Source organism: Topomyia yanbarensis, chromosome 2 (genome assembly GCF_030247195.1).
Source record: "Topomyia yanbarensis strain Yona2022 chromosome 2, ASM3024719v1, whole genome shotgun sequence".
Classification (NCBI taxonomy): Eukaryota; Metazoa; Arthropoda; class Insecta; order Diptera; family Culicidae; genus Topomyia; species Topomyia yanbarensis.
Window position 1 is genome coordinate 175,227,558 of NC_080671.1, and position 14,975 is coordinate 175,242,532.

General features: G+C 40.3%; 1 protein-coding gene across 2 annotated transcripts in view; it reads right to left on the minus strand.

Moving 5' to 3' along the window:
• Nucleotides 1-2,082: 2,082 nt before the first annotated feature.
• The window catches only part of LOC131682197 (insulin gene enhancer protein isl-1), a 145,311-nt gene continuing 132,418 nt past the window's right edge, over nt 2,083-14,975 (minus strand). Inside the window, exons 6-8 of one of the 2 annotated variants that reach the window (XM_058963514.1) lie at nt 12,576-12,738; nt 12,288-12,524; nt 2,083-3,027 (exon numbers count right to left, since the gene is read on the minus strand). In XM_058963514.1, the coding sequence (XP_058819497.1) occupies nt 2,857-3,027; nt 12,288-12,524; nt 12,576-12,738 (571 nt within the window). In that variant the 3' untranslated portion in view covers nt 2,083-2,856. The remainder of the gene's footprint in view (nt 3,028-12,287; nt 12,525-12,575; nt 12,739-14,975) is intronic. The other variant, XM_058963515.1, reaches the window with a different exon arrangement.

Genomic DNA, 14,975 nt, shown 5'->3' on the forward strand with positions numbered 1-14,975 from the left:
CCCATGAGCTCGCAAATGGGATAACACCCCAGTGACTAAGTGAACGGATTAGCACTTATAAATTCACAAACGCGGTTGTAGGAGTGAATTGAGTGTAATATTTATTTCCTGACTGGAACTTGTCCTGCTGTGAACGCTGACACAATTACCGCCTTGTACGGATGGTTGTAGTGCTGTTTACCTTGCCGCTGTTCACTATTCGGCAAGAAAAAATCACACACGCACTAAAAGGTACTGTTTTTCTAGTCGCCACTTATAACGTCTGTCGTACACTGGCGGATTAACATGCAAATAAAATTGAGGAACTTGTTACCTCTACGAGGGTTACTTTCGGTCGAACTTTAAAAGAAAACTAGATCGGGTCCAAATGAGACATGCTCGTATATTCAGCAGTATTGTTATAATGCTTAGTTTTATCATGGTGTACGTGTCAATTAATACACTAAATGTCTAATAGACATTTTTTAGAAAGTGTCAGACTTTAGCACAATTCATCATACACTGTAAAAAATATACATATTCGAATGCTGATACCACAGGAACCTAGTAAAATGTCCCACATGGGATGCCAGGGTGAGTGACAGGGTGTACTAGAGTGGTATGACTGATAGTGAATCTGTTGATAAGTCGAGCACAGGTCAGCCTCGCATCCGCATGTTATGCTAAAGGTGAGCACACCAGTCATACTCACATGGTATGTAAACGATGAGCACACAAGTAAGCCTCACATGGAGTGTCAGAGCGAGCGTCAGGGTGTGACAGAGCGAGCATCCAAGTAAGCCTCATACTGGATTTGTGCGTGCGTGAATGAGAGTGAGTGAGTACATTAAGTACTGCCATTCCCCCTAGACGTAATGCCGGGAGGTAATTCCTGGGGGAGAGATGGCGGAGCCTAATGGAGTTTTGCCGGTATTACCGGTTAGCTTAGTCCTGGTCGAGCCCGACACTCCAGTACACTTCCGTGTGGTAGCTTAGCAACTACTAAGCACGTGTACTGGGTCAGTGCGTAAATGCATTCTCCATACTAAAAAAACACACACTGACAAGTGCAACGGTTACAATGCATTGTAATGTACACCCAGCCAAATCATACAGCGAAATTCATAAGAATTATCTTATGATGTATAGAAAAATAACAAAACTATGTTTTCATAAAATGATTATGAAAAAATAAGACTTTATTGGGCATTGCATACGTTACTCGCTTGAGTTTCATACGAGCATCTTATGATTCACATACAGGGGCGGCGAAACACTTTACGCCCGAGTGGGTAGAAAGCATAGGGTGAAGGGTCCATTAGTAAGGATTGTTTCCCTTTTCGCAATGCACACGCTTACATTACATTTACATTAAATCCGGTTCGTTTATGCAAATGGAATTGTGGTACATCGATGTTTTCAAATGTGTGTAGTGCGAGATACATGCGTTGCGTATCTAAATTTTTTGAAACGGTTCAAAATTTTGAATGGGTAATTACCCACTCGGTTATTTTCGAGTGGGTAATACTACCCATACTACCCACGCTTTCCGCCGGCCCTGTTCACATAAACATAAGAGAAATATATAATTTTGTCTTATGAAAAATCGAAGATGCGTTATGGAAAATTAAATCATAGCAAACCGATTTGACGAAATAAATGCCGCTTCATAAGATAGTCTTATGATTTACATACATCCTGCTTGTGGCTAAAAAATATACGAAATACTTATGAAGTTCACTGTATTTTTTGGCTGAGTGTGGGTGTGCAGTTAACGCACTTAAATTGCAGAAATTGGCTGGTAAGATTTTCACTGAGGAATAACAATAAATAACAAAATGTACTGCGATATGTTAATGAAAAATTGTAAATTGGTTATGCATGTGGCATGCCATTACGCGATCCGATACTGTTACGATTTATGTTGTTGATCTATATACTAGATCACGTTAACTGAGATGGCCAGGACCATCGGATTTATTCCCCTTCGGAAGGAAGACTTGACTAGAAAGACTTTTAATAATCACCGCAATATCCATAAAAAAACTAAAGAGTAATTTTGGTGTATTTCTCATAACATTTAAAACATTCAAGTCTAGAACGTTGTAGTTTATAATCGATCTAATTTATTTTTCCATACAGTCACACTGCTATATCGTACAATTTTGCTTTAGGTTACAGTTTTTTTGTTGCTTTCGGGTGTAATTTGCATGCTAAATCTCACAATTGATTCATTTATTTTACAATTACAATTATTCTCCTTTAGCCTAACGTTTCTCACCTGGAAACCTCAAGTCAAGATTAATTTGCATCCAAACAACGATTCTTCCTAACACATTCTTGCTGTGTAGTTCGTGCCTGTTTCAGTGTGTGCAATCTGATGACTCGTAAACCTAATAAATTAAAACATTATGTACAAGTGAATCATTGCTTTACAAACTAATGCCTTAACACTTAGGAGACCATTGTAACTTTGAATTTGATTATGCTACCTTTCGAGGGAGTGGAAAATGCCCAAATAACTTTACTTTATGTATATTATTTCTGCTATCTTACAACTATGTACACGAAGTTGCCCGCTTGCGACAAGCATGTGTGTAAGCATTCAACTGCATTCACAGACTTAAAACAACAGTTAAAGTACGATTGGCTAGAATTCCGAGGTTATGAACAGAAAATGAAGTTTCAAATAAATTAACTTTACATAATATCTTCGCGTACCAAAAAAGAAAACGAATGATCATTCAAATAATATTGCCACCTGTTTGCTTTCGCTCTCTCCCTTCATCCATAGCGGAGCAGATGAAAACACATTTCAGAATACATTTGTTTTAGAAACTAACTTAAGGTTCGCTACGGTTGCTGGTCACTTTCTTTTTACGGGCTGCCCTGTATGCTGTCGTCGCTCTCCAGATATGTCACGTAGGAATCGGTACTGTCCGGATGGTGACCACTGACGTCCATGTTGGAGACTAGCGGTGGGCCCTGGCCCTGCGGTGCCATCGGTGGCATTCCGCCACCATCGACGCCAACGTCGTAGCCGTGCATCTGAAAGAAAGAAAGAAAGAAAGAAAGAGTGTTTACAATATGTTCTGTAGAATTTTTAGTGGCGTATAAAAGTGTAAATCTTGTAAAAGGTAGTATTTTTAAAAATCAAAGATTCCACCGACAACTAGAAAAAACAAAATTGAAACATGGAGAAAATATTTAGGGAAGAACCAATTGTTCACATCGAAACAGAAAATTGGGTAAAACTGCGCGTGGAGTGAACAAAACCTATATGGAAATTGCGTTTGTACTTCGTCTCATCAGAATGTGACGCTAACTTAGTGTCAGGATACTTTTGTAGAGAAAAATAGGCTTTTACATAAATTTTACTTTGGATCCTTCGGTACCAATAAAAAATTATTAAAGGGTTGAATTTCATAAATTTTGATTTTTTTTAAATGCATTTCCTTTTACGGATTAACTGTGCTTGCTGGTCACATTGCATGTTTACACGAAGTCTGCCATATAACTGCTACTTTTGTTTACTAGAACAGTCGTGATTTACTGGTTGGTCATTTTTTAATTGGACCGTTTTTAGTTGGACCTCCGCTTGTTGGACCTTTGTCCAACTAAAACAATCTACATGCCAAAATCTCCTATCAAATTTACTTGGACAATCAATCCGATAACATTAGATGCATTTACAGTACTAACGTGTCCTTTGGAGAGTTTTTAGCAGTTCTGTCAGTTGGTCCAATTAGCGAATCAAGTTCATTAGTTTGGACAGAGGCTGTTATCCAACCAACGAATCTCGACTGTACTTCAATATTCTGACCTTTTGCGACGCAGTGGGACGTATAGGTCCCACCTACTTCTCCCAAGTTTTTATTGAATACGTTTTTTTTATCAACTCTTAGGGATGTAAGGAGTACAACTAGCACAAAAAATATATGAATTTGTTAATTACTTATTAGTTATAAACAATTCAAACTCGAAAATCTTGTGTTTTTACAATAAATTCGGCTGTGTCTGAACTAAAAGTCCTAGAGATCTAAATTTTTTTGCAAGTTTCTCAAACATTGAACTAAATATGTAATATATTTTTTGCAGAATTTTTCGTAGGCCAGTTTTTACGAAAAAAATATCAAAATATGCAAAAATAAAGTTCATTATTATGTTGGTCTATAAAAGATTCTGAGAGACGGATAACTTCTCAACTAGCATAAAATAAATTATGTGGTTTTGTGGCTGCTGAATACGATTCTGGTAACAGAATTTGAAAATTCAAAATGGTGGCAACACAATGGCAGGATACAATCAGTACAACATTTCTAGTGTGGTGGAACTGAATTGCATGATTTTTTTTTATTCGTCCATTGGTATTTTACCATACAGAAAGCACTCTTCTTCGCGAATAGGTGAGATTCTGGGATCGTAAAAAATAGGTTTTGACGTTCCCAGAATCTAGAACAGCTAATTTGTGATCGCTGAATACGATTCTGTTAAGACTTTGAAAATTCAAAATGGCGGCTTCACAATGGCAGCCATTTTTTACGAAATTTTGTTACAATGAGCATAAAACTCGATTTATGAGAGTTTTTGGGGTAGCTGATTACGATTCTGGTGTTAGAATTCGAAAATTCAAAATGGCCCCTACAAAATGGCAATCATTTTTACGAAATTGGCAAATCAGAATCAGCGACCCTGAAAACCCTCCTGTAAGACGTTTTAGGCCAACATAACAAAAACATGAAATTTTGCCAAGCACAGGTGTCATACTGGATCCGCCATTTTGAATTTGACATTTTCGACATCAGAATCAGCGACTCGGTAACCCATACTAAGTCAAAAATAACAGTATAACCAATGAAAAAAAAATTCGCGTCACGAAGGGGTAATGTAAAATAATTTCGCTACTTTATAAGGAATAACATGAATTCTTTAAAAAAATCATTATTCGAATAGATAAGTCCATACAAAGTTTGATAAAAAATTACATAATTTAACGCAACTTTAATAATTACACAAACGGACAATTTTTTGAAGTTTCTAGTTGCTCAGAGCGTCATAAATGGAATTTCTGTTCAACTGTCAAGTAGTTAAAAGGAGGGCAAGAAATTTTTTTGGACTTTCCTAGTGATATGATTTCGGAGTTTCTAATAAACCAAGTACAACAATGGAATTTTAGTTCAACTTTAAAGTTGCGTACAGAAACGAGTTTGTTAATTTTAATGTTCCTTAAAGAACACAAACGGAACTTCTTTTAAACTTTTATGGTGCAAAAAGTACAAAAACGAGATTTCTTTTGAACCTTCAAGATGCTGAAAGTACAGGTTGTTGCAAAGTTGTTTCATGTGAAACATGAGGTTCGATCTTTTCTAACACTGAGCTCCCATCTCTAGATGGGAGTACTTGATACTAGATGGAGTACGAGCAACCTTAGTGAATAATATTGGGTAACCAACCCGGTGGAATCGTTGTTCGTATGCTAACAGAGAAGGCGAAAACCAAAGAGTGTCTGTTCTCCATGCTGGGAGCGGCTCTATTTAGCGGCTGTAATGGAACGGGCCGCTGAAGGAGAAATGTGGTGGCTCTTCAGCTACATCCAAACGAGGCTAGGTGTTGCAGCTCTGCTAATGCGGCATGCCAAATATCCCTGCAAAATGTTAAGTAATAGGATGGACTTTCTTGCTTGGGAGATCATAAAGTTAAAGTAGAGATTGCAACTCTTCTGCAAATTCGATGGCACGGTCCAGGAGAACGATAATTGTATGCAGTAAACCTAACTGCGGGGAAGTAGAAAAAGTAACACATCTACTACAGTGGCGGCAATGAGGCAGAACATGGAGAGGACTGATAGTGTTTGGTAAGCAGAAGCGACGGGCCATGAGATGGTGGTCGATGAGTGACCATTTCTGCTTGTTGAGGAAAAAGGGCTACTTCTTCAACTATAGATTAATCAATGCCAAAACGCCTACAAACGAAACACCAGATTTATTGAAAGATGAGTTCTATAAGCGTCTAGATATGATCTATCGAGAGTGGCCACAATGTGACGTAAAATTCATCATCGGAAGCACAAATGCACAGATAGAAATCTCGACGCAGCCCCAGAAGAATGGCTATCTGTAGTACCCATTTTGCTCACGAATGGCGAATTCCGCTCGGAAATCGACCATATTTTGATCGCTGATCGACATTTCTTCACTATCATTGATGTCAGTGTCTTCACAGGATCGTACGTCGACTCTTACCTTTATCTGGGGTGTGTAAGATTCGCTCATAATCGGCACCAGGGGTGAGGGAATCTTGCGACGGAACATAATCGATTGTTGACGGACGATGTTTTCGAAGAATATGCCTGTAAATTCGACGAACGAATTGAAGAAGGGATATTCTGACCGCAGAGTAGCTACAGATCCATGAGGTTGTCCGTACAATAGTAACAGGAATGTTGGGACCGCACACGTATACCAGCGGAATGGCTGATTCGAAGCAGAGATACTAAAGAGAGGCGGACGAGAAAAACTAGGTCCAAAATCAAATATACAGATGCTAAAGGTACTCGTAGAGACATATGGAAGCTGTCCCAGGTTTACAAATTTTACAAAACGCTCAACAACATGAGGAGGAGGAGCACCCTGGAATCGGTTGAGCTTAATGACCGGAATGCTTAACCGGCTCCAGTCTATTGACAGATCATACTGCAGTGGTTACCAGGAGGAAATGACGTTTCGAGTTATCATGCACGTACGACGGACAAGTTGTAGAGCATCTCTAATAAATGGTTCAATCTAGCGTTCGAAAGTACGATACGAAGATCTTACGTGCAAAGGAACTGAACCATCATCACGAGATCATGTTTCGTCACTTCGCGGGTGACATACATATTATTGACGTAAGGTTCGAGGTTGTCGATGAATTCACATATAGTGGATAACGATGTTAGCCGCGAGGTAAAGAAGGCGTGTAGAAGATTGAAGGAGGACACAATGTAAATAGTCGGTTGCTTTTCATTTTTTAGGGAAAATTTTACCACTGCGACCCCTATTCAGGTAATCTTTTGTGGTTGCCCCTGTTTGCTCTACAAGTTACAAATTACCCGAATCCAAGGTAGTTGGAAGCGAGTTGTTTGTTTGTCCACATGTGTCGTCCCAACCGGCTAGTACATTATTAATGTAGCTAAGGATCCGTTTGGAACAAGTATGCCATATCTCGTGAGGCGTCATAAGATGCCATCCGAAGTATCGCTTCCTTCGAAGAAATAGTACTGCATAATAGCAGAGAATATATTCCGAGCTCTAGGGCTCGTAGTTACAGAATCGACAATTGTCATCTAGACTTTTGTCAATTTTTTCAGATGATACTTAGCAGGACAATGTCCCGTAAATAAACCTGTAAACCTTTTCGTTTTAGATCCATTAGTTTTTTGGTTCTCGTTGTATCTGGATGTATGAATTTCTTAGCTTGTCGAGCACCTTCTACGTTACGCCAGTCGTTTAATAGTTGGTCCCTTGCCCAAGACGAAAGTTCTAGGTTGATTGCACATGTAGATATACCTAGAATTGGTTCTGGTCCAACAAACATGTTTGATGAATCACGCCTGCTAATTCATCGGCCACTTCGTTACCATCGATTCCTTGGTGGCCAGGTACCCAGAATATTATTACTTTATTCCGAGCTGTCAGTCCCAAACAAGTGTGGACTCACATTTCGACGACCTTAATGCCAACAACTGCTTGGCTGTCCGAGAAGATTGCGATTTTTGCATGTCTGTAGTCTCATTTCCTACAGACCTCCGAGGAGGTGTATATTGCATATACCTTTGCCTGGCAAACTGTAGGCCATTTTCCCATTGATATCGCTTCTATAATTCTTGGTCCGTAGACTCCCGAGCCAGTCAGCTCACCCATTTTAGAACCATCCGTATAGAATGATATTATACCTTGAGGTAGTATGGGACCCCCTACATCCCATATCCGACGATCCACTATGTGTGCCTTTCATTCACGCATCATACTTGGATTTGGTTCCAAACTCCCGCATATTGGGTAGATCGAGAATTTTCAAATCCGAAAAATAACAAATGACAGTATTAACGTAAAAACTTCTCTAATAGAAGCAAACAAAGTAGAAGAATGGACGATAGGGGAGCTGGAGGTTTAACTTTTGAAAGCTTAAGCATTATTCGTAGGAGTATGGTGCTTGAGCAAAAATCAAGAAATGGACGAAAGCGCAAAGATAGAGAGGAAATATTGCTGGTTTACATTGATTTTTTTGGGAATCATAACAAATTGCCAAAAGATGCGCGGCTAGCTTTAAGTAACGGGTGTTCAATAACAAATGGGAATGATTTCAATACCTTTCTGTAATTAAAGCAAACAGAGTATTTTTCTCCTCTCTCCAAGAGAATTGCTCTCTGGACTCCCTAGAAATGGGTGGCATGTTTCTTTTCGCTCGAGTGCTGTCAGCACTCTGCAAGTGTGTTGAACGGCTTTACGAAACGCATGGTCATCGTGGAAAAAAGTTTTCGGTAGTCCACTTTCGAGACGAAAACGTGGTCGTGAGTATAGTTTACTGGATCCTGGCATCCCTGAGCGTGGAGCAGAAGGCCGGTAACGGCCGTCCGGCGAAGATAATGACGAAGAAGAAGAAGGAAGCGCTGAAAAAGTTGTTCGACAAGAAGGACGGAACAAGTTTGCGTGACGCCGGCCGAAATTATCACTGCTCCCATACCTTGATTCACCGAACCCTAAAAGTAGAGGACATCATCTGTCGGAAGAAGACTCGTTCCCCCGAGTACACGGACGAGCAGATAGCGATTTTGAAATCGCAGTGCCGGTGGATGACGAAGAACTACCGCGGGACGTCGTTCGTGCTGGACGACGAAAGTTACTTTCCGCTCTCGAAGACCCACATTCCAGGAAATGACAGCTACTATTCCAGCGACAAGTTGGCTTCCACCCCCCCCCCCCCCCCTCCTCCGAAGTAAAATATAAGTTTAAGCATGAATTTGAATAAAAAGTTATGTTGTACATCGCCATATCGGATAGAGGGATTTCAAAGCCGTGGTTCAAGCCGAGCGGTGTGGCCATCAATTAACAAGTGTACCAGAAGGAGTGTCTTGAGAAAATTCTTCTGTCGTTCTTAAAGGAGCATCATTCGGATGGGAAGTACGTCTTCTGGCCGGACAAGGCATCTTCCCATTACGCCAAGAAGACGCTGGAGTATCTTGACCAGAAAAAGATACCGTACGTGCCGAAAGAAAGGAACCCGAGCAATTAGCCCCAGTGCCGTACAGTGTACAAAAATAATTGGCGGGCCAAGGATACGAAGCAGTTGACCACCAGGATCCAGAATTATATCCGGAAGATGGACGTCAGTGCCGTCCAGCGCTCTTGTGAGAGCATCGCGACTAAGTTGCGTCGTATGGCTGACCAGGGCCCTTTCTCCAATATTCCAATGTTCTTGTAAACCCCAAAATGAGCTAATTATCCAGTAATAGGTGCTTAGACTGTGAAATCCAACCGCTAATAAATGCTTTGGGATGAAATTCCGGACGAACCGTTGCTCACTGAACACCGTTGTTGATAGTTAACGTAACAGCAAAGATTCCTCTTTCATCTGCTGATGCGATTGCTGCTGTGTGCATAACGAGCCGTCTGGGCACAAAGTGAATTTCAAAAGTTGGCTTTGCGGTTCTCCTAATTTGAGAAATGTGAACTGAAAGTGACTTTTGATCACAATATTGAGAACAAACAATTCAAATTTCTCGTAGCTTTCGGACAAAATCAGACATGGCGCACGAAAAAAATCTGTTCATGTATTCATGAAAAGAAAATCACGATTTCGTGAGCGGCAATGTTTATATAAATCGTGAAAAAGTTTCTGAAATGAATAATAAACCTCATTTTCATGAAACTATTTGTTTACAAAAAAACTAGTTCACGCCAAAAACATATGGTGTTGCATTCGAACGTATTGTTGAATTACTGTAGTTGTTTAGCTTTTGTCATGATCCTTGTTCATAATTTGTGGTTTACTTTAACTATATAAACTAAAAGAGCCAGCATTTGAACGATGTTCATGATTTCAGGAGCTCAGTCGCGATTTCCGTAATTTCTCACAAAGTCATCGTGATATTTTATTCATGAGTTTATTATCGGGTTTATTATGTTCATGATTTCGACTTTTTCTGGTGGAATTTTTAACGACATTCAACTAGCTAGAGATTGGATCGTAGTAGCCATGAACGACGGATGCAAATATTTTTGTCGCTCGTGTCAACTTTTTGTGAAAATTGTTAAAACTGTTTCAAGAATAGGATTTTTTTGGTTTTTTACTTTCGAAGAACTTCAGACCCTTCTGAAAGTGATAAATTTCAAAAAGTAGGTGCAGTAAGTGTTCATGCAGTCACAAGTGTTGAGTGCCTGAACCGTTCCGAAATCATATTGAGTTCTACAAGATGACGACACGAATGAACTCATGATGAATGAAGTTCATGTTTGACAATTCTCGGTGGTTTGTTTACGTCAGTTGCGTAAGTGCGAGTGCAACGACTGCTCATCTGTTACATTCGAACTCACGTAACTCCCACGTAAACAAACCACCGAGCATTGTCAAACGAAGTTCATCCGGCTCATTTTGCGGGGTTATGTCGATTGGTGTAAAACCAAATTGGAACGCAGTTACGTTTTTTCCGATCTGGCTATTGAAGGCGGAGAGGAAGAATGAAAAGATTGCGCACTTCACGGTCCGATGCAGTTGTCTGCTACGGATTGTCCAGAGGAGGTGGCCGAAAGGTGCGATATGCCGCCTAGATCAGTACAGGCGTCGGTTCACGTCCATATGAAGAATTTTGGAAAAGTCGCCCTACTTGCAACCGAGACTTATATATATTCCAATCAAAGGTAAATGACGGTAGGTAATAAGGTAAAAGGATAAATCTTGAAAGCAATTAATTTAAATTTATGACATAAAGTACGCGTCAATTCCATCCGCACTTATCCGTGCCATGAAATCGAAAGTTTAATTGTAATATTGGTATAAATTTGAAACGCGTATTATAGTTGAGCGGGGCTTGCCGACGGGAAAATGACCTCGGAATGTACCGTAAGGTCTCTGTCATTCTGAAATGGGTCATTGGAAAATCGGTAGAGCTAACACCTCCTACAACCCGAAATCAAGTTGTTTGCAAATGGAAGCCAGACCATATGCAGAAAACTTTTTTTCATGATACCACTGCTGGCCAACACACACACATTCAATTAGCTAGAGATTACTGGGTAGGGAAGGTTATGAAAATCAACAGACTTAATATCCTACAGGCTAGTCTTTTGTCTTCCGTTGGCAGGAGTCGAGCTTAGGCAGCATAACTACGAATCACTCAAGTCTACCAACATGCCTCCGGGTAAAGACAGACTTATCCCTCTTTACCATGAGAGCCGACAAAAGAAAAGCTACGTACGATCACCACTGCAAAACTAAACTAATTCACAATCACTTATCAGTTTAAATTGTATAGTCGGACTCTAAACAACATTCCTAAATCTATGAATGAAATGACGAGTCATGGTTTGGTCTATGAATAATGTTCATAAAATTTTGATTTCGTTTATTCGCAGAAAACGATTTAGTATGTAATAGCATAGCGGAAACCGTAACTAAAGTTCATGAAGCAATAAAAATTATTTTCGCTAATAAAAGCGTTATGCAGGCTTTACTGAAGAAAAAATTGAGCATTATTATAAAACACATGATTTTTGTTCGTAGTCCTGTTTTCGTAATGTAAAAACTTGATTCATGGCGACGATTTTGGAAACAATTTTTTGCGCGTGCATTTCAGAAAGTACCAGGGGAAGAGCTCTTATCGAAAGTGCTGAAACGCAAAATACTCGCCACATGGTCGCATCTTTTTATGAACGCTTCCCTCAGAATATTTCATTGTTTAAAAATGGCTTCAGTGTACTCATTCTCCGCCCAGCCACGGTGATTCTCGCTTTAAAAAAGCGCGGAAAGCTTGGAATTTCACGTATTCCGTTTTTCTCGTGGATAGCAGCTATATTGAGGGGGCATGAAGAAAACAGACACCAGCGTATATTTCGAAACGCAGATGAGCAGAAAAGGTTGGCCCAAAAGATGAAATAATAATATTATTTATGTGGTTTTATTATGACAGCTTGCCGCCTGGGTCCACCTCTTTTAGTACGTTGCCCATGGATCGAGTTATATTTTAGCATTTTCAGTGATAGAATATGTATACATTAGCTGTATTTTTTCTTCATTGATCGGCTGATTGCGTTTTTCTCGCACCGACTTACCTGATTGACTAGATGCTGGAATGCAGGTGTGTGGGTGTTGATGGCACCATTGTTATCTAGATCGGAGTGCAGCGCAAAGTCCGACAGGGCTTTCCACGGCGGCTGATACGCGGTCACCTCCAGACCGTGCAGGTTCAGCGGAGAATCATGCCGTACCGGGGAGCTGGCAACCATTGGTATTCCCTGCAAACCGTAGCCGAGTTTACGACCTTCCTGTGTAGGATTCGAAAGGAAGTACTATTAGTGGTGTTGGTGAACGTGGGCTTTCCAGTGCTCAGTGCCCATTACCTTCTCCTGTTGCATCTGCAGCTTCATCTGAATGGTTTTTTTCTTGTCCTTGCAGCGCTTGTTCTGGAACCAAACTCGTATAACACGGGGCGATAGGCCCGTCATCTCTACCAGCTGCTCCTTCATCAGGGCATCCGGTCGAGGATTGCAGTTGTAGCAGGTCCTGTAAGGAGTAGTAACATCATGAATTAAGTCTTGCTAATTATCGTGAACCTGGAACGATTTGCATCGAACGACAAGTTTCGTTTTAATTGATAATTTCAATTAGCTTCGAATAAGTTGGCTAACAAGCTTGAAAACAGTTTGCTCTGTAAATGATCATCTGGTCGGAGCGGTTTAAACGGTGCTTCGAGTGAGAAATTTACACCCGTACGTGGTGTTGTTAACAAATAATAACAGCTCCTTTAAGGCGGCGGTATGATGGGTAAAAAAATCAAAATCAGTATAAAACTCTGGTTTGCTTAAGGTGATCCGATATTTTCTGGAGGGGTCTTTTTCCTAAGGTCTATTGGGGTCATGGAACACGAAAAACTTGTTTTGATAAAGATATGTACTTCTTTCGCAGTGCTACAAGCTGCTGAATTTTTACATTCCATTGCTCAATAGCATGATTTGAAGCTAGACGAAGACAGTCTAAATTTATAGCCCTTGGCAGCACTGCTTCAACGTAATTCAATCAATTTAATTGCAATAAATGCAGTTCTACTGATAATATTACCAATTGTGAGTCTTCAAATGAAAGGTGATAGCCCCAGTGCCTGTCACAAAAATCGTCGAAAAATAACTGTTTCATGAGACAGTTCCCTTATCCAAGTATACTTGTAACATGACTATAAACAGCGTGAAGCATCCAATAATTTTCTCTTTACACGCATATCCTATAATCATATTATAAAGAGTTCCGTAATATTGCACCATGCACCGTTATTTAGGCACGAGGTAACACGGTGGCTACTCATCTGCATACGATGATGCTTGACAAAAGTTTAAGAGTCATCTAATACGGTAATGCAATTGCATCCAAGGGAAGCCATCACCTCCAGTCGCCGCGTATAGATGATCCGGTCAAGCGGTACTTTGGCCGCGGCTGGCCGATTCTTACTGACCGTTCCCTCGGAGACACAGTGAAAAAATGTAAGCTACCTACTCGAATGCAAACATGCTCGCTTTATTTTTCGCAAAGCAAACGTTTCCTTGCATGTTTTTACAGTGTTACAGTTAAGCGCCGGTAGGCGGCATAAAGACTGCACACTGTCTGAAAGGCTTCGCGACAAATGGCTCATTGGGTTGCGGATGTGCAGCTTTGTGCAGTGTGTACTTTGCTATCTCTACGATAATACTAATGGTAAACACAATACAGACGATGCAGTCGAGTGAGCATTATTTGATGGCGTCTGTCTCCATCCCAGATCTTTCCCATTACAGCTATTCATGCATTATAGCATGCTGAACTATTTTTGCTCGGGGGAAGGTGAGCCGTACCGAGCATTGCATAAACCAGTTTAACTTCACTTTTTTGACACATCAGAGTGTTCGTTTAGTTTCAATCTAGTTTAAATTATAGAGGTTTTATCCTGAGACGAGACTCGCGAATAGCAAAATATCCAACGTCATCAAGACATATTTTCAAAACAAAACAAGTAGGGTGATGAGCCCATTTTCGCCATGTTTCTATTGTCACCCTACCCTGAGTCCATATAAGGAGAGTGACGACACTGTCAAAATTGGAACAATGATTATTTGTCAGTGTCATTCCAAACGAGTCAAATCTATGTATTTTGAGAGGTCGTTTGTTCGTTTGGAATATTACTGACAGATAATCATGACAGTTGTCTTCACTCTCCTTACTTACACTCTGACCCTACCCATTTGAAGCCCATTTGGTTAGAGCAGTGTCTGCCATCTTTGTTCAACGCATTGAGTCAAATGGTAGCGCAACAATAGGGGCACTCGATTCGAGTTTTTGTTGCGCTGAAACACGAAGCTTTCGCTGTTTTCAGCGCATTTGTGTTATCATATTAATTCTGAACAACGAGGCAAAACTGTTGATGTTAATTTTTAGGCATTCCGTTGATTATAGACCGAGAAATTAATGAATTAGTGAGGCACCCGGTTCAGTATGGTGAAAATAGGCCCTTTACCCTATGTCACTGTGCTATATTCCTTCCTAAGGAGGAAAAATTGGGCAAACACCAAAATTTTGTTCCCAGGGGAAAATCTTCGGCGAAACCACTCTTTGTACGTACTTTGTGTTTCAATCGAACGACTGGTCAAAAGCGATGGATGTATTTATTGTATATAATAGCGACCACAGAATGTACGTGTACGAACAGGTATTCTTGAAATGGGTGGTTGGATCTACAGTAGAGCTATCACCTTTCATCTCTAGGTTTAAATTTG